General features: G+C 44.6%; 1 protein-coding gene across 1 annotated transcript in view; it reads right to left on the bottom strand.

Moving 5' to 3' along the window:
* LOC119178562 (terminal uridylyltransferase 7-like) overlaps positions 1-19,261 on the bottom strand; it is a 112,714-nt gene that overhangs the window by 26,633 nt on the left and 66,820 nt on the right. The window contains exons 7-9 of the mRNA XM_075884109.1: positions 18,852-19,026; positions 17,479-17,526; positions 15,756-15,847 (exon numbers count right to left, since the gene is read on the bottom strand). Coding sequence (XP_075740224.1) covers positions 15,756-15,847; positions 17,479-17,526; positions 18,852-19,026 — 315 coding nt within the window. The remainder of the gene's footprint in view (positions 1-15,755; positions 15,848-17,478; positions 17,527-18,851; positions 19,027-19,261) is intronic.

The raw sequence follows: 19,261 nt of genomic DNA, 5'->3' as shown, positions 1-19,261 counted from the left end.
TTTCTGCGGAGCAAAGTATGCTTGCGAGATGAAAGTGCGTGCCACCGCGTTGTGACGATGTGGCGACGCACGCTCAATGTGCCATTCTGCTGGTAATGCTGAAAACAGAATTCACCTCAAGATGACCGTCACCATCCCGTAAATGACTGTAAATGAAAAATGAGTAAATGAATAAAAATGAAAAATGAATTGAGTAAATAAGAAAAGTTTTTTTTTTTGTTGTCAGATCATGACAGGGTGCCGCGTACGTTCTATTGTTGATCAATAATCTGCTCACAATAGAACTTATAACTTGTGATTGTTTGTGCGATTACACATTTTTGTGGCTTCAACTGTTTCACACTGTATTGTTGGATAAGTGTGCATGCGTAAATTCTCTTTTTTGTCCTATTGCACGTACTAGTGTTTCACCACGCACTGCTCACAATGGTTTGTGAGCCAGTAACTTAGTATTACACCTTAGCCATATGGGCACCGCCATCTTCAGTTGTAAAGTTGATGTTTTGTTGTTTCTGTATATTGCCATGTGAATCATTATAAGGTCATGAAACATTACCTGCATCAACCTAACGTTTTTCATGTCTATTTGTCTGCCGTAACACTGCCCGTGTAGTTGTTAAAGATGCAAAACAACAATAAAATTGAGCAGCACAGCATGCCGGTACTGAAACACCTCCATAAAATAGCGGACACTACAACATTGGTTGTCTTATATTGCGCTACTGCCGCATGTGTGCTCCAATCCGACGAAGGCTGGTCCCACGGCCGAAGCGTCAGTCTTTTCCGGCCAATACACACACACACACATTATATATATATATATATATATATATATATATATATATATATATATATATATATATATATACTTACAAATATGTGAGCGCTAACTATGTACTCCATCTGTATGACCAAACCACTTTAGTGATCATCATCGTATGTCATGCGGGCTGGGGCTCTTCGGCTCGTGCATCTGGATTGAAAATATAACCTGGTTACTGCCGTACCGTACGTGGTCTCATAAGTGGTGGAGTGTGCTTTGGTTCCCACGTCCTCCTGCTCTACCCATCACCTCTGGAGCTCCGGTCTGGTCGACGGTTGTGCCCTCAAGCAACAGCGATGGCAGAACCCGATGCGTCCCCTGCTGCAACTGCTCCTTCTCAGCCACTTAGGCGTCACTACACCGTGAGTATCTCTCAACAAGACCCTCCTGTATTTTCCGGCCTACGCGGCGAAGACGTCGAAGAATGGCTGGACAGTTATTATCGGATCAGCATTTGTAATTATTGAGACGAGGCGCACAAACTGCGCTACATTCCTTTTTACCTCAATGGCGTCACTAAAACCTGGTATTACAACCAAGGGAGCGACTTCTCCAATTGGTTGGACTTCACGGAGCATCTCCGTCAGATATTTGGCACGTCTGCAAGATGATCTGTGGTAGCGAAGCAGAAGCTCGCAACCCGCATCCAGGGGGACGACGAATCATATACGTCCTACAATGAAGATGTTCTGGCTTTCTGTCCCCGAGCACAAAATGACATGAAGAGGCCGATCGCATTTGACAGCTACTGAAAGGTATCAACTCTGTGGCTTTCAATGTTCTCGTTATCCAGAATCCAACTACTGTCAGGGACGCCATCACCGCATGCCAACGCCTGGACGCGCTTCATTCTATGCACCTTCCACACACGTCTAGCGATGCTCACTTTACCGGAGAGCATCAATGGCGAGCCCTTATCCGCACAATTGTCAGAGGGGAACTCCACGGCCTTATTCTAGACAACCCAATCACTGCGTCTGTCCGCGCACCTCCTCTTAACCTACGTGAGATAATCAAGGACGAACTAGCATCAATGACAACCGCTGCACATGCCCCGTCTCCTGTGCGCTTTCCGGCACTATCGTACGCAGAAGTTGCATCAGGGGATCTGCTCCAGTTCCAACTGTGCCTGCGGACGTCGGATGCGACCATTTGGCTGTGATGGCAACGCAAGTGCCAAGGCCACCCCACTATTCTACATGGCGTCCTCCACGCCCCGCCTGCGTCTACTGTGGCATAAGGGGTCATATCCTGTTTTTGCGCCACCGACAGCAGGATGAACGATGTGGTTATCCAGCTTACGAAAAAGACTTTGTCCCGAGACCCGATAAATATGATCCCGCACCTCCCGTCGGTCACCCTCCCCTGAACGGTCTCAAGCTGGGCCTCATACTTCTTGTTCACCTCGCCGCCGTTCTCCGTCACCATTTCGGTGTACGTCATTACCCCTGCGTCCCGCGCCGATCTCTCTGGACTAGGAATACTTGAAGGTGCAGTTTTTGGAGGGGAAACTGCTTGTTGTCGAAACGTTACAACTCCTCCGTCTCGTCTAGCTAATTTACTGCCTGTTTGTGTGGAAGGTGTTTTTCTTGACGCCATTGTATATACTGGAGCCGCCATTACGGTAATTGATCGTGAATTGTGTTTTAGCCTGCGTAAAATGCAAACTCCTTATGCCGGCCCCATGTTATGCAGCGCTAATGACAGTCCGATTTGCCCGACAGGATTGTACACTGCTCGTGTTCTCATCGATGGAATCCGTCGTCACATACAATTGGCTGTACTGTCTTCGTGCGCTCATCAGATAATCTAAGGCTGGGACCACCCGTCAGCTGCGTCTGCTATAATTTCGTGTGATGGGCCCCTCATTCATATTACGGACACTGAGGTTCTTTCTGCTACCAACCTTTCGAAGCCCAACCTTGCCACAGCTTCGGATTTCTTCCTGCCACTTGGACAAGAACATGTCCTAAAGATCAAGTCACTAGACATTCTAGATGGTGACGCTGTGGTTGTTCCTTACCAGCGCTGCATTTTTCAAGGGATCACCATTGCATTTTGTTTGGTGCGGTTCTCACGTGATTATGCAAGCATCACCGCCTGCAACACGAGGCCAGAACCACTACTTTTGCCAGAGGGAACCACTGGTGCCAGCATTACCGAAGAAGCAGCGATTTGTGTTGTCGCTGGTTCATCTGCTTCGTCATTCTCAAAGTGTATGCCAGCGGAAGGTTCCCCTCCTGCTCTCAAAGCCACTTTGTGTAAGCATCTCAACCCAACGCAAACTAATAATGCCTTGCTGGCGTTATTACTGAAGCACGAAACTTGCTTTGACGTTTGTTCTGAAGTCTGCGTTAAAAAAAAAAACACAGTGGCTGCTTATCGTACCGACACCGATGAATCCCGACGGGTGTCATTCGTCGCCGCCCTTACCGTGTGTCGGCTTCTGAACGCAAGCATATAGAAGAACAAATCGACGACCTGCTCGCGCGCAACATCACCAGGCCGTCAACAAGCGCATGGTCTTCTCCTGTCGTACTAGTAAAAAAAAAGGATGGCTTACTGCGGTTTTGTATTGAGTACAGATCACTCAACAAAATTACTCGTAAGGACGTCTACCCAATGTCTTGCATTGACGACACTCTTGATACTTCACAAGATGCCGAGTACTTTCCAAGTCTCGACTTGCGCTCTGGTTTATTGGCAGATTCCGATGCCAGAGTCTGATGGAGAAGACTGCGTTTGCTACGCCAGATGGGCTCTTTGAATTCGTGATGTTTTTTGGCCTATGCAACACCCCAGCCACATTCGAACGAATGATAGACATGGTACTGCAGGGATTCAAATGGAAGACCTGTCTATGCTACCTGGACAACATTGTCATCTTTCGTTCAGCTTCTCATAGCACCTGGAACGGCTAGACAAATTCTTCACGTGTTTAGCTAAGGTCGGTCTCCAGCTCCGCACTAAGAAGTGTCGGTTTGCCAGTCACAGCATCAAGGTATTAGGTCACGTCATCAGTAAACATGCGTTAAGCCCAATCCCGCCAAGGTTGCTGTCGTACTTCACTTTCCCACAACAACCACACCCAAAGACCTCCGCAGCTTCCTTGGCTTGGCGTTGTATTTCCGCCCCTTTGTATGTGATTTCGCTACTATTGCGGCTCTCTGCACAAACTTCTGACCACGAGCGCACCCTTTGTCTGGTCAGATGACTGCGAAGCTGCTTTCCATACCCTGAAGCGATGCCTCACATCACGGCCAGTGCTTCGCCATTTTGACCCTGCAGCACCTACTGTGCTATACACTGACGCAAGTGGACTTGGCATCGGTGCTGTCCTTTTTCAGTGGAACCACGCTCTCGAAGAACAAGTCGTGGCTTACGCGAGCCATACTCTTTCACCTGCGGAGTGAATTTACAGCATCACTGAGCAAGAACGCCTCGCCATCGTGTAGTCCGTACAAAAGGTTTGCCCTTATTTATACAGCCGCCATTTTACAATAGTGACTGACCATAATGCTCTGTGTTGGTTATTGTCTCAAGAATTTGTCGGGACGCCTTGGCCATTGGGTACTACGATTTTAGGAGTATGACAACAGCGCTACATATAGGTCAGGTCGACAGAACCAAGATGCCGACGTTTTGTCGCGTTGCCCGCTCTCAAAAAGCGCCGAAGTTTCACCTTCCATCTGTTCATCACCGCCCACCAAAGTGACCAAGCAGACACCTGCTGGTTCGAAAGAGTTCGCCGCCTCGGCAGACATTCTTTCGTCCACAGTTCTTGTCTCGCTCCAACTTGCTGGTACCTACTGTTGCACAATTATCGATCGGCTGACTGGCTTATCGCATGCTCCAAACAGCCACCTAAGATGACAACTCACCCATTTAAAGCTTCAAGATGGAACATTATGTCGGCACATTTACCATCCTATAGGTAACCAATGGGTTCTCATCATTCCTCACTCACTTCGTCAGGAAGTTTCACAAGCGTTTCATGACGACGTGACAGCTGTCCACTTAGGGTTCCACAAGACTTACGACTGCCTCAAGACTCGCTGGTTTTGGCCTGGCCTCTCTACTTCTGTCGCCAAGTACGTCGCTTCCTGCACGTCATGCCAGCACCAAAATTGTACCACGTCTCTTCCCGCGGGACAGTTGCAACCACTGCCGTGCCCATACTTGTGCCCATAAGTGCATACTTACGGGCATGTTTTTCATGTTTTGACACAATATTAATGAAGTCCAAGAGACAATATTGCCAAGGAAAGTATAGGGGAGTTTATTAGACAGAATTGTAAGGTGAATGTGAAGAAAGAAAAGTGGGTGAAAAGAAAACTTGCCATGGGCAGAAACCAGACTTGCGACCCTCGAATAACACGTTCCATGCTCTACCACTGAGCTATCACGACGGCTATCCTCCCAGCCACTTTATTGGAAATATATGTGAAACTTTAACGTGGGAGTGTCAGTCAGCGTCATATGTAGCCATGGCGGCGAGCGTGGCACACTCTTCATGAGCCTGTGTGGCGTCACGTAGCACGTGAACTTATACGAGCTGGCAGCTGACCAGTAGTTCCTCGTATACACCCTAAGGCACCATGTCTGCCAGTATGAGACCCTTGTTAATGAATAAGACAAAGAAGTGTATACTTAAGGGCTTGTTTTTCCATGTTTTGACCCACTTCTCACCCACTTTTCTTCACATTTACGTTACGATTCGCCCTAATATATTTTTCTATACATTCCTTGGCATTATTGTCTGATATATTTCATTACTATTGTGCTATTCAACACTGGCGAAGTGTTGAATAACACCACGTTGCAGCATCTCGTCGACGTATTGAGTGAGAACGTCACGCTCAGCCTGCGAGACGTGGTAGGGGCGCTGATGAAGTGGATTATGATGACCGGTGTCGATATGGTGAGCGCCAACTGACGTGCGTCCCAAGGGAGGTTGTCAGTGGTCGAAGGAGGTGCGAAAACGGTCAAGTAGTTGAATGAGCTGATTGCGCTGGTCTTGCGTAAGGTGGGTGTCTACGCTGCGACACAGAACGTCTTCGTCAGGTAGTGAGAGCGTGGTGGCAACTGTGACAGCATCCACGGACATTGGCATCGTATCAGAACGGGCATCGAAAGGAAAGATGTCATCATAAGTGTCAAGACTCCCAATACGTTCGCCATGCAATAAGGTAGCGGGACAAGGGAACGAATTGCACTCGTACACGGCACTGCAGCCATTGGCAAGTGTTACGACGGCAAACGGGACGACAAGATTCCGGTGACGAGCGCATTCTTGTGATGGCATAAAGAGGGCAGTTGAATCGCAAATGGAGTTGCACAAAAAAGATACCGCGGTGACCGAAAAAGCAGAGATGACGACATTAGCGGCGACGATCATCTTCTTAGGTGAGCGAGGAAGATCTATGAATTTCGTGCTGACCGGAAACAAAACGAGTTGAGCACGAGCGCAGTCGACAACCGCAAGATTAGCGGAAAGAAAGTTCCATCCCAGGATGATTTCATGAGACGCATGCAGAAGGACGACAAATTCAACGATGTAAAGCACTCCTTGAATCACAACACGAGCAGTGCATGTGGCAGAAGGTTGGACGTGTTGCGAACTCGCTGTGCGTAAAGAAATTTCAACCAGTGGAGTCGTCACTTTGTTCAATTTGCGCCATAACACTTCACTGATTATACAAATAGCGGCACCTGTGTCGACAAGAGCAATTGTGCCGAAACCATCCACAAACACGCCAATCTCGTTAGGGGGCGAAAGTTGAGGCCTTGGAAATTTCGTCGGTGGCGCAGCTCTTGCCTCAGGAACTGCGACTGTTAGTTTTCCTCCTGGGCGTGGTTGGAACGGCGAAGCATGGTGGAAGAAGACCGAAGACGGGGTGAAGAAGATCGAGGTCGGCTGAAGTCTGGTCGACGGGAGCGGGGGTTATGTGCATCAGGTGTCACATGCGATTCTGATTGCCAAGGTAGGTTGCCGGAATGCTCAGCATCATTAAAAATAGAATCCACGGCAACGATAGTAGCGCGCGACATGTCCTGGAATACCGCAGTTTTAGCAGACGGGCCGGTTATCCGGAAAACGCCAAGAGTTTACAGGTGCTCGAGGTGGTGGAAAGGGCCAATTTACCGAAACTGATAAACCGAAACTGGTGACCTGTAGTAGTTGGTGGCTGGACCGTATGAAGGGAGCGGTGGTTGGGCAGGAGGTCGGCTAACAGCATAAGTTAGTGATGCAGCAACTGATATTGGGGACGCGGGCGAAGGAAGAGCCTCGGTAACTTGCGTCTGAATATCACGGCGAAGTGAGTGGTCCAGTGCTGTGGGGGTCTCGTTGATGGTGGCGACAAGAGAGAGCTGTCGAGCAACTTCCTCCCGGATGAACTGTTGAATATGAGGCATTAACATTCTGTAGTCGGGGCCACTGCTTTTGCCCTCCAAAGCCGAAATATCAGCTGTTTGCATATTAGCGCGACGTGTAGAAATTCGTTGCTTGCGTAGCTCATGGAAATTTCGACATAGCTGAATCACGGTCGTGACGGTCTGTGGGTCTTTGGCCACAAGCATACCAAAAACGTCGTCATCAATGCCTTTCAATATATTTTGTATTCTGTCAGTCTCCATCATCCTCGCATCAACTCGCCTACAGGGGCTGATCACATCCTCAATGTAGCTCGTGAAGCTCTCACCATTTCGCTGAAATCCTCCCTGCAGGCCCAGTTCAGCACGAAGCTTGCGCATGGCTGGACGACCGAAAAACAAGGTCATTGCCTCTTTGAAAACCAACCAGGTGGGGATGTTGGCTTGATGGTTGGTGAACCATAGCTTGGCCAAATCCGTCAAAAAGAAGATGACGTTAGTCAGCTTCTCAGCTTCGCAGGGTCATCCAACTTGTTAATCGCGCTGGCACGCTCGTACTCTGCCAGCCAGTCCTCGACATCTTGATCTTCAGTGCCGTTGTGTACTGGTGGGTCACGCGGACGAAGTACACCATGGCACATGACATGCGACAGCGTGGAAGAGGCTTGTGGGGGATCGCCGCTCTCGGTCATCACGGACTGAGACGGTAGCTTACGATTGCGGAGCTCCAGGACGTTACCCAGCACGTTTCCACCAAATGCAACAAGCAAGGTTGCGCAAAAACACAGGTTATTATTCGAGAAACGTTAGCCGCAACAAGCTTGTACATGCAAACCCGGCAAGCATGAGTCACACACGAACGTCAACGTCTTCTTTCACCCTGGCACAGAGCTGATTGATTGATATGTGGGGTTTAACGTCCCAAAACCGCCATATAATTATGAGAGACGCCGCAGTGGAGGGCTCCGGAAATTTCGACCACCTGGGGTTCTTTAACGTGCACCCAAATCGGCACAGAGCTGGCACCCCATGCTCCGTTACTGTATATATATATATATATATATATATATATATATAAGGGAGAGAAGTGTATACCTAAGGGCTCGTATTTCCGTGTTTTAACACAATATTAATGAGATATAACAGACAGTAATGCCAAGGAATACACAGGGGAAGTTATTAGAACCAATGGAGTGTAAATAAAGAGAAAGAAGAAAGAAAGGTGGATGAAAAATTACCAGCTGTGAGCAGGAAACGAACCTACAACCTTTGAATAACGCGTTCGATGCTCTAACCACTGAGCTCTCACAGCGTCCGTCCCTCTATCCACTTTTTGGGGTTTATATGTGAATTTAGAAGTAGGAGTGACAGTCAGCACCATATATAAGCCAAACAACGAGTGTGAAAACACTCTTATTCGCATGTTTGGCGTCACGTAGCACGTGAACTTATTATGAGCGGGCAGCTGAATAATTGTCCCTCTTATACAACCTAAACACACCAAGTCTGCCAGTACGAGACCCTCGTTCAATGAAATAAGGGAGAGAAGTGTATACCTAAGGGCTCGTATTTCCGTGTTTTAACACAATATTAATGAGATATAACAGACAGTAATGGCAAGGAATGTACAGGGGACGTTATTACAACCAATGGAATGTAAATAAGAAGAAAGAAGAAAGAAAAGTGGATGAAAAAATTACCAGCTGTGAGCAGCTGGTAATTTCTTCTTTCTTCTTATTTACACTCCATTGGTTCTAATAACTTCCCCTGTACATTTCTTGGCATTACTGTCTGTTATATCTCATATATATATATATATATATATATATATATATATATATATATATATATATATATATATACGTGCATGTGTGCATGTGTATGTATGCAAAGCAGTGGTGGTTGCGGATGCGAACACTCGTCTAATTGCTGTTCCTGCCTTCTACAGGTGTTCATCCAGACAGGCCGGGGTCCCTATAGTGACTGCTGCAGCACCTGTCATTTCATCATCCACGTGTCAACGTGGAACGTTGTATTCTGGATAATCTGGCCGCATCATATCTACCGTTCCCAGCATTCCTGTCGTCGCCCTGCGCCTGCGTGGATCTTCAGTCTTGGCATCAAAAGCAGTGACAGGAGGCACGCCCGCGTCAAAGCAGTGGTGGTTGCGGATGCGAACACTCGTCTAATTGCTGTTCCTGCCTTCTACAGGTGTTCATCCAGACAGGCCGGGGTCCCTATAGTGACTGCTGCAGCACCTGTCATTTCATCATCCACGTGTCAACGTGGAACGTTGTATTCTGGATAATCTGGCCGCATCATATCTACCGTTCCCAGCATTCCTGTCGTCGCCCTGCGCCTGCGTGGATCTTCAGTCTTGGCATCAAAAGCAGTGACAGGAGGCACGCCCGCGTCAAAGCAGTGGTGGTTGCGGATGCGAACACTCGTCTAATTGCTGTTCCTGCCTTCTACAGGTCAGTTGGTTTTACGCAGCCCTTGGTATTTAGCTCTGTTTTATACCGCAACCACTGCTGCTGCTGCTGCTGCTCTTTGTATTATTTGCTCGCTCGTGTGTTCACTTGTATTCTTCAATAAGTTTCCTGCTTGTGGTATCACAATGCCTACGAATGCCGAATTAGCTAAGAGAATCGAGGACCTTGAGGCAAATTTTGACAGCCGATTGGCAAAGCTCGTGGACAGAATTGTGGGTGACGTTACGACGAAGCTTCGAGAGACGGGATTTGATCTCGGTGCTCTAAATTCAGAGGTTAAAAGTATGGATGCTGGCTTGAAAATGCTTAACGACATTGTAGAGACTGTCCGTACTCAACAACAGGAGCTTTGTTCTACTAACAAAGCTTTGAAGAATGAGAACGAGACTTTAAAGAAGAAGGTGGCGGACCTGGAGCAGTACACTCGGATGAACAACGTCGAGATCAAGGGCGTTCCTTCTTCCCAAGGGGAGGACTGTGTTGCCATAGTGCAGTCGATTGGTAACAAAATCGACTGTCCTGTATCGGGCACTGATCTTGACGTTGTTCACAGAGTGCCAGCTAAGTCTGGCCAACAGAATATTGTGGCCCGTTTCTGTTCACGTGAGCAAAAGAATGAGTTTGTCAGGAAGGCACGTAAGGCTCGCCTGAATACACGTGCTCTTGGTTTTTCTGGAGAGGGCACTCATGCTGTCTTTGTTAATGATCACCTCTCGCCGGATAACAAGAAGCTTTTTGCTAAAGCACTTGTTCTCAAAAAAGAGAAACAGTGGGCGTTTCTTTGGACTGATAACTGTCAGATAAAAGCAAGGAAATCTACTGACAGCAGGGTATTTCGCATAAAATCAGAGATCGACCTGTCTAATATCTCCTAGTTATATCATACATTAGCAATTGTAGCGTCTATCCAATTGCAGGATGGCGTATATTTCACCGTCTGAACTCTCATCACGGATGTCTCACCCATGTAGGGCGTTAATTCACTTTAACGCTTGAAGTATAAGAAAAAATTATGATAATATTACCTCATTGCTGTCGGCCATTGGTCACGAGTTCTCTATCATCTGCATCAGTGAAACGTGGCTATGTGAACATGACAGGGACCTGTTTAAGTTTCCTTCCTATTCTTCTGAATACTGTCACCGAATCGACGATGCACATGGTGGAGCAGCTATTTTTATATCTTCATGCCTTCACTATCATAGGCGACTGGACTTGGCACTAAGTATTCCTGGCTGCGAATCCGTGTGGATCGAACTTCATGAACCACATTTTTCGCAAGATAGTAAGAATTTAGTTGTTGCCTGCATATATCGCTCTCCGTCGTCATCTGTCATGGAGTTCTGCCTAGCTTTAGGAGAGGCGTTGAAAACTCTGTCATTAGAAGGGAAACGGGTGATTATTTTAGGAGATATGAATATCAATCTTCTTGATGACACCAACGCAAATGTTTCTCAATACATTTCCTGCTTCAGTGGGTATGGTTACGAGTGCCTCATAACTGCACCTACTCGTGTTCCACTTCATGGCAATGGCACTATAATAGATCACATTTTGTCTAACCTCATTAGTCCTCCTGAAGCAGCTGTCATCGAGGTGCCTGTCACAGATCATTATCCTATTTATGCAAGCATAGACATCTCAAATAATAATAAAATAAGTCGATGCTTCAAGAATATTTTAAATACTGCATCATTCATTAACATCGTCGAGCAGTGTGATTGGTCGGCAGTTAAGAAATGCAATAATGCTGAAATAGCCTACCAACAATTTTCCTCTATTATTTCAAATGCAGTCACGGCCGCTTCAACATTAGTAGTAAGCAGAAAAAAGTACCTTGTCCCAATTAATCCGTGGTTGACACCTAACCTGTTAAAATGTCTGCGGAAAAAGGATAACTTATACAAAAAGACGAAAAAGTGCCCTTTCAATGTTCACCTTCTAAAGCGCTATAAAGAATATTCAAATACATTAGGAAAGTTACTTAAAGCCGCTAAATTAAGGTATTTCGAAGATAAAATAAAGCGAGCCGGAAATGACGTTAAGCAGCAGTGGAAAACTGTGAACAATTTTCTTGGCAGGACTACGGCACATTCAGATATAACCTTGATTCACTCAGAAAAACGTGTGATCGATAACCCATCTGATATCGCGAACTCTTTCAATGACTCATTCGGCATTGATATTCCTCAGTCGACAGCATCCCTCGAACACACTTGTTCACGATTACCACATTCATTCTTCCTTTATCCGACGTCACCCGAGGAAGTGTTCACCGTTATCAATAGTATAAGGAATACAAGCGCTGGTCTCGATAAGTTCTTTGCTGCTGACATGAAACTGATAGCTCATTTAATCTGTGATGCATTATGTCATATTATAAATCTTGTATTTGGAACTGGGTTCTTACCTACATCTCTGAAAAAAGCAAAAATTATTCCCGTTTTTAAAAAAGGCGACAAGCGTTTAATCTCCAATTACCGGCCTATAGCAATTATTTCATTCTTCAGTAAGGTCATAGAAAAGCTTTTTGCGGGACGTTTACGGTGTTATCTAGACAAGTTTCACATTCTTTCTAACAAACAGTTCGGTTTCAGGCCCGGTTACTCAACTGAACTCGCCATGATATCGCTAACAGAGAAAATTAAAAATGCTATTGACTGCGGTAATGTTGTTGGAGGCGTTTTTCTTGACCTTTCAAAAGCATTTGATTCTATTTCGCACGACATTTTATTTCAGAAACTACAATCAATTGGTGTATCTGGCGTTCCACTAGAACTAATTCGTAACTATTTGCGTGATCGAGAACAGGTGGTATATGTGTCCGGTACCTTTTCCAACCCTAAAACCATAAACATCGGTGTTCCACAGGGTTCAATTTTGGGCCCGCTTTTATTTTTAATTTATATAAACGATCTTCCTCAATGTCTAGCACATTCGTCCTGTATACTCTATGTGGATGATACCACTATATTAACTACGGATAAAGACGTTGACTCGATGTTGTTTAAACTAAATACCGACCTGATAAATATCGTTAAATGGTTCAATAAGAATAAATTAAGCATAAATGCTAAAAAGTCAAACTTCGTTGTATTTTCGTCACCTAATCGAATTATACCTGGGAACCCCTCTGTCTTCGTAAGCGATACTCAAATTCATTCTACCTCTAGTACAATGTTTCTCGGGGTCAAATTAGATGCACATTTAAAGTTCAATTCACATGTTTTAGAGCTTACGCGGAAAGCCGCATATGCCATTAGAATATTTCTAAAAGTTCGCCCGTTCTTTCGTTTTGAAATATTGTTGTCACTTTACTATGCTTTCTTTCACAGCAACATAATCTATTGCATTTCATCATGGGGAAATACGTATGCCACTCATTTATCAACCATCCAACATCTTCAAAACCAAGCATTGAGAATAATAACGTTCAGTGGCTTCATGTCCGATGCATCAGCCTTACTCTGTTCGCATGGAATTTTATCAGTTCAGAAGCTGACTAAATATTTTCTCGGCATTCTTATTTACAAATATGTGAATGGAAAACTTCCGATTCCTTTGCTACACTCAAGTCAGTTTCCTCAGTCGTCATCGACTCGTTTTGCAAAGGCTAATAACTTCCTTTTACCCAAACCTAGAACTAATTATGGCAAGTTTACTACAAAATTTTCTTCTATTTCCCTGTGGAATTCTTTACCTTTGGAGATCAAAAATAGATCCCTCGAAATGTTTAAAAAAGGCTTGCGTTTGCACCTATTAAATTCTTAATGCATGATACTATATGAACTGAATGTTATTGCATTTTTCTGTTAGTTTTGTGCTCATCGGTACACCTTGTATAACTTATGTTCGCTATTTCGTGTTTATCTGTACAATTTGTATATCTTAAATTTTCTATCCTTACCGTAATAATGCTTGATATTATACAGAGTGAATGTTACTGCATTTTCGTGTTAGTTTTTGCATGCTTAGCTGTACATTTTTTATAACTTACGTTCGCTATTTTGTGCTTATGTGTACATTTTGTATACCTTCAGATTTCTTTCCTAACCACTCTTTACTATTACGTTGTATCGCTCATGTATGATTTTATAGGAGGTCTCACTCACAGTCTCACGACTTTGAGACCTCCTTCTGTATTTGTACATAACACATGCACTTGTATCACTTGTATTTCGATTCTGAATAAATTCTGAAATTCTGTATGCATGCATGCATGTGTATGCATGTGTATGCATGCATGCATGTGTATGCATGTGTGCGTGCGCGTGCGTGTGCGTGTGTGTGTGTGTCCTCAATGTTTTTAGAAAAATGAAAACGCTCCCTTTCTGTGGCAATTGGTTGTTCACATGAAAACCAAAGGCGCGTCTTGCGCGTGATGCCACGACGTGCATTTTCGAATTGTTATGATAACAAGTGTGTTCTAGGTTACATTATCTGTTATTATTTCATACATGATACATGTTTGTCCACACAAATCTTCAGCGGGAACGACGCCCCCAATGCGTCTGCTGATGCACTCATTTCCACCATACCTTCCGGCAACATTCTAGACGAAGAGGCCGGAAGCGTCCTTCTTATATCAGAGATTACAGATTTCGTAACTTCCACTAAAGGTTTGGTAAGGTTTAGCCAACGCATCCTTTTGAGACGGTTTACTAATACAATGCTCTGGCCTGCTATCCTGAAACGTCTCGACTTGAGAGCCAATGTCACGTGCCGGTACAGGGAGTAAGTAGCCGATGCCTGCCAGATGATCTGGGCCCGTCAGCGCAATTCAGCCCTAAGCGCTCTTCCTAACCCTATTCCAAGAGGACATGGAGGCGGCTCTGACAACCTGCTCAGACCATACAGGCACAAAACGCCTCGATCCGGACAGCCAGACTGGCATTTTCAATCAATAGAGTCTCGAAGTAGAGACACCACTCAGCATGAGTAGACCCAGTGTGAGGCTAACCTCTCCCTCTATGTCGCTGCTATTTCTTCTTCTTGTCCGAATAAATGCTCTACACCATCACTATTTCAAATTTGTTATAGAGCTGACAAAAATTACTATTCTCTTAGAAAACACGTCCAACAGGATGGTCACAACAATGGCGCGTTGCCGGACCTAATTACAGAAAGCCGATGGTTACTTACTCTACTGTTTCCTGTCGGAGACACCACTCCACGAGCCAAGAGCAGTCAGATAGCAGTGTAGGAGAGAAAAAAACGCATTCTTCTAGTCTCCTTCACGCTTTTGATGATAGCGCAGTTAGTTATAATTACGCCAGCTATTGTGGTGGGCTTATTGATGGTGAGTTCAAGTCCCGTTTTTTTTCTTCCTTCTTATCTGATTGCATTTACGTTGCGGACGTATGTCCGTTATAAAATTTTTTGTAAACCCCAGAATAAAACATTTGCATTAATAATGTACTACAAACAAAAAATTTGAGTCCTAATCACAGTGTCCACGAAAAAATAAGACTACATATAGCAAAGTTGACTCCGTAGTATAGCTTCAACGCACTCCTGCAAGGCTATGTGACATACAGGGTTTTCGGGACCTGCATACATGCGATTTAAATATATAAATTATAGTCGTATCACGAAAATCGTGCTTGAATATCTCGCTCTCTTTCACAGTCTCTTCATTTAGACAAGGATCTAATCACACCATCTGACCAGTGTACTCAGCCCCTTACACAATATTTCTGTACAAGATGCTTATGAGAATGTAGCATGGGACCAGATGGTGCGCCCCAATTAAGAAAGGCCGAATAATGTGGTTTCATAAAAACCTATACAGAACTGCAGGTATGCAATACCACAATAACAATTCAAAACTACTGCGCTAAGTTGCTTCAATTACCTAGGAAAGAAAGTACGGTTTTAAATGAATTTAATACCAAGAAATGAAAACGTCAATCCTGACAAATTGAGTTGGATTCCATCATAGCTCATCATAGCAGCTTCTTACTGTAGTCACTCATATCGTAAAAACACTCGTGCCTGGAGCCAGACTTTTTCCCCAATAAGGACATGATAAAGCTTTGAGCAGTATCAAAGTCTGCAATACTTACAACTAACGTCACATACTGGCCAGCCGGTTGTGGAATGGGTTTCTCGCAACGCATCATCCCTTTTTTCAGGGCGCTGATGATGAACTCGCCCTCTGCAAACAAAGTGCATGATAAAGAGTCGATTATGGTAGACACGAATGCCAATCATAAACAGAAAGGCATCACGCACAGCTCTTAAAGTATCTGCATTACCATGCAGCTGAAGTCAGCACTTGATTCTGGATCAGAAAACGAAAGTTTTGATATACTTAACCCGTAACGGACATAGTGCCTTGCATTTATGGACAAAGTCAGTGTAAAAAACTGGAATTGGCTCTTAGAGGAGAGTGCCCCATGACGATAAACTGAATGTGATGTCGCATTTGAAATAATACATATAAATGTTCTGACCAATTATCCTTAACCATACCAATTCTTTTTGTCACGAGACTCGCAGTAACGTTGTAGCCCACTCAAGGCATTAATTGTCTTTTGCTTTTTGTTTAGCTTATTAGGTAAATCATTCTTTATATTGAGGTAATGTCTAGCCATTCTCTTTTCTTACTTCTACTTTTATTTCACTTACAGTAGAATGAATAAATATTGAAAATAGAGATTTTGAAGGACTTGAAGAGCCTTTTTAGCGAAGATTGAAAAAAAACTGATTTCACAAAATAACAAACTACAACAAAGAAACAAAAAACAAGCGTAGCTTGAACTAAGCTCAAGGCACAGCGAAGCTGATCCATTCCTATCTGACTCAGGCCGTACTAAGTGATGCGACAGCGACAAAATTGTATATACGAAGACTGGCAGTGAACTCTTTTGGGTACGATATTGCTTAGCTCTTCGATGCCCTGTTGTGCAATGCTCTTTTCGCACTGTCTCCTCCCGTTGAGAGCGCAGCAAGTAGCCGGGTTTACGAGTCATTAGCGCTAATACCTGCCTAGATTGGTTTACAAGCCAATAGCACTAATACCTGCCTAGATTGCACGCACGCCAGCGATCACGACCATGCCCTCAGAATCATTGTTCGAAAAATCACATTCTTGACGGAACCAAAACTATTACCGTTTCGATGAAACCACAAACACGATATTTCAGCCACGTTTTCCGGCCCGGGGCTTGGTGGCTGCAGCGCTGTTCGGCACTCATAAACAAGTTTGAAGCTGCACGAAGGGTTCAGCGTAGGCGCACAATGACTGACACCAGTGCCATTGTGCAACTGTTCAGCCCGTGCAAAGTTTCTGCACATTTACACTACAATCACTAAATAACATCCCCTAAATTTTTCTTGAAATCGTTGCCTGTTAGTGCTCATTATCGGCAATTCACACGATCAACTCCTGGTTAAATATACGTTTCAGCCACGCAATATGTGCAGGTGTACATTCCGTAGGTGTTCAGTGTTTCGGCACCAAAACGTGTCGCAAATATACATGCACTTGCTCAATCAACAGTTTTAGCTAATACTTTAACATTTCTTGTGACTCCTTATCTGTCATCACTGTATAGGATCTTTTTCAAGAGCACGTTCAAGCACCAGCTTGGTTCTGTCAAAGAACATTTTTATTCCCTCAAAGAATAAAAGCCTGTGCTTGATTTCATTGCAAAACTGTAGTTCGATTTGTTTATTCAACGTCACATGGGCTGTAATCATCGCTACGACGTGGGCACTAGAATGAACTGCTTCAGGTATCCTATTTATGAAAAAACTATACCTTCACATTACTAGAACACTTACTGTTCTTCGTCACGTGCTGTCCAAGATCCCTTTCTATGTCAAAAGGATCTGCAAACAAAATGGGCGACAAGATTATATTTCAGCAACAACCAGCCATGCGATCACTCGCGCTTTCAAACTGATCTAACTTGCACCTCCTCTACCGTTGACCAGTCCAGGACTGCTTTGAATATTATTATGGGATACAAAACCGCAACAGCTATTTTGGCATTGTCAAAAGCCTACCATCAAAACGCAACAGTCACGTACAGTGTAATCGGCTTCACGAAATTCCGACGGAGCACAGTTTGTTGTTTGTTAGTGCATTGTTCTCGGAAACTTCCCTGCAAGACACGCCCATGCCTTTACTACTAGTCGAGATCGAAGGAAAATAAGCTGTGTCATGAATGCAAAAATAAAGCAATTAAGCGTTTCCCGTAACGGTATTTCCAGGTGTGAATATGGGAGGTGCCTACTTTTCTGAATTCAGGTTCCGGCGGCCTTTACTCTGAAAAACAGTGCGTTGCCATAACTTTGCGCCTTTAATATGCCACCGAAGAACCAACCGAGTGACGGAGTCGGACAGAGTTGGCGCCGCCGTTCACATTGTTTGAAGAGGAAAGAGGGGGGGGGGGGGGGGTTGAGGCAGCTTCGCCTGGTCAGCGCCACTCCCCTTTGTTCGCAGGCCTATGCCTCACGACACGTTTCTCTTGCACCGGTTCATGACAGCGATAAGCAGTCACAGCGGTTACTGTTTTGGTGGCACATAGCAAAAAGTTTTCTTCGCAAAGCCACCACCAACGTTGCCGCCCTGCCAAGATGCCACAATGGGGCGAATGCTATGGTCGTTCGTACGCGGAACGTTTGGGAGCACTAGAATCATTGTGCGTACTGGCGCACGATCGGGTTTGTCACGTGGTATTTTTTGTATTTCGCGGACATTCGCAATTAGCAGAAAAACACTAATATCTAACAGATATGAAGTTCAGAACTATCTAATTGGGCGTTTTGCAAACCGATCTACAACTTTCTCATTAAAAATCTTTATCGCTCTTCGTTCTTTCAGAAGTTAGTTAATTAAATAGATCTAATTATGCAATATTTGAAAACACAAAAAATTGTCTAACTTTAGGCAACGGTGAGCAATATGCATTTGGTCACGTCGTAATTGCGTGTTCCGGCATATTTTTAAACTCTGCCTAAAGTTACTTGGGACACCCTGTATATAAAAAATGACACTTCCTCCTTTATCTCGCACGCTGTAGGTAGCTCCAAAATATAGCTGCGAGCACCTGTGTGGCTTTATGTGGCAATACTCACTGAGCCCCTATTTCAAACTAAAACCAACATGCTGACTCCACACTTCCTTGCTGTCTCACTGAGTAAGAGCCTACCTTCGATAGCCATGAACTCCGATTCCCACCTCTTCTGCAGTCTCGTCACAGGTGTCTTCGCTCTAATACTCACAACATACTTTTTTATGTCAAAGTCTGCATAATAACGTAGGAGACCAACCCACAGCTCCCCGACTTGCTGGAGGTTATGTCTTTTGCCACTCCAGACTGATTCCTGCAACGAAAAAATGAATTCAAACAGCTGCACTTGCTTGAAGTCACGAGCACTGGTTAAACAGCGGAGCTGGTGGCATCATATTGTTATTTATTTGATTGAGTTTACTGTATAGCAGTTATGCCACAGCCTGCCTACACAAATGTTCGGTCTTATTTTCCTAAGTGAAGAAACAAGTTTTGCAACACGGGCAGTGTACAGTTTTTCTATATTCTTCTAACTACTCACCAATAAA

Source organism: Rhipicephalus microplus, chromosome 1 (genome assembly GCF_043290135.1).
Source record: "Rhipicephalus microplus isolate Deutch F79 chromosome 1, USDA_Rmic, whole genome shotgun sequence".
NCBI classification, from domain to species: Eukaryota; Metazoa; Arthropoda; class Arachnida; order Ixodida; family Ixodidae; genus Rhipicephalus; species Rhipicephalus microplus.
The sequence above is the reverse complement of the archived record's forward strand: the minus strand, read 5'-3'. Positions and strand labels throughout refer to the sequence as shown.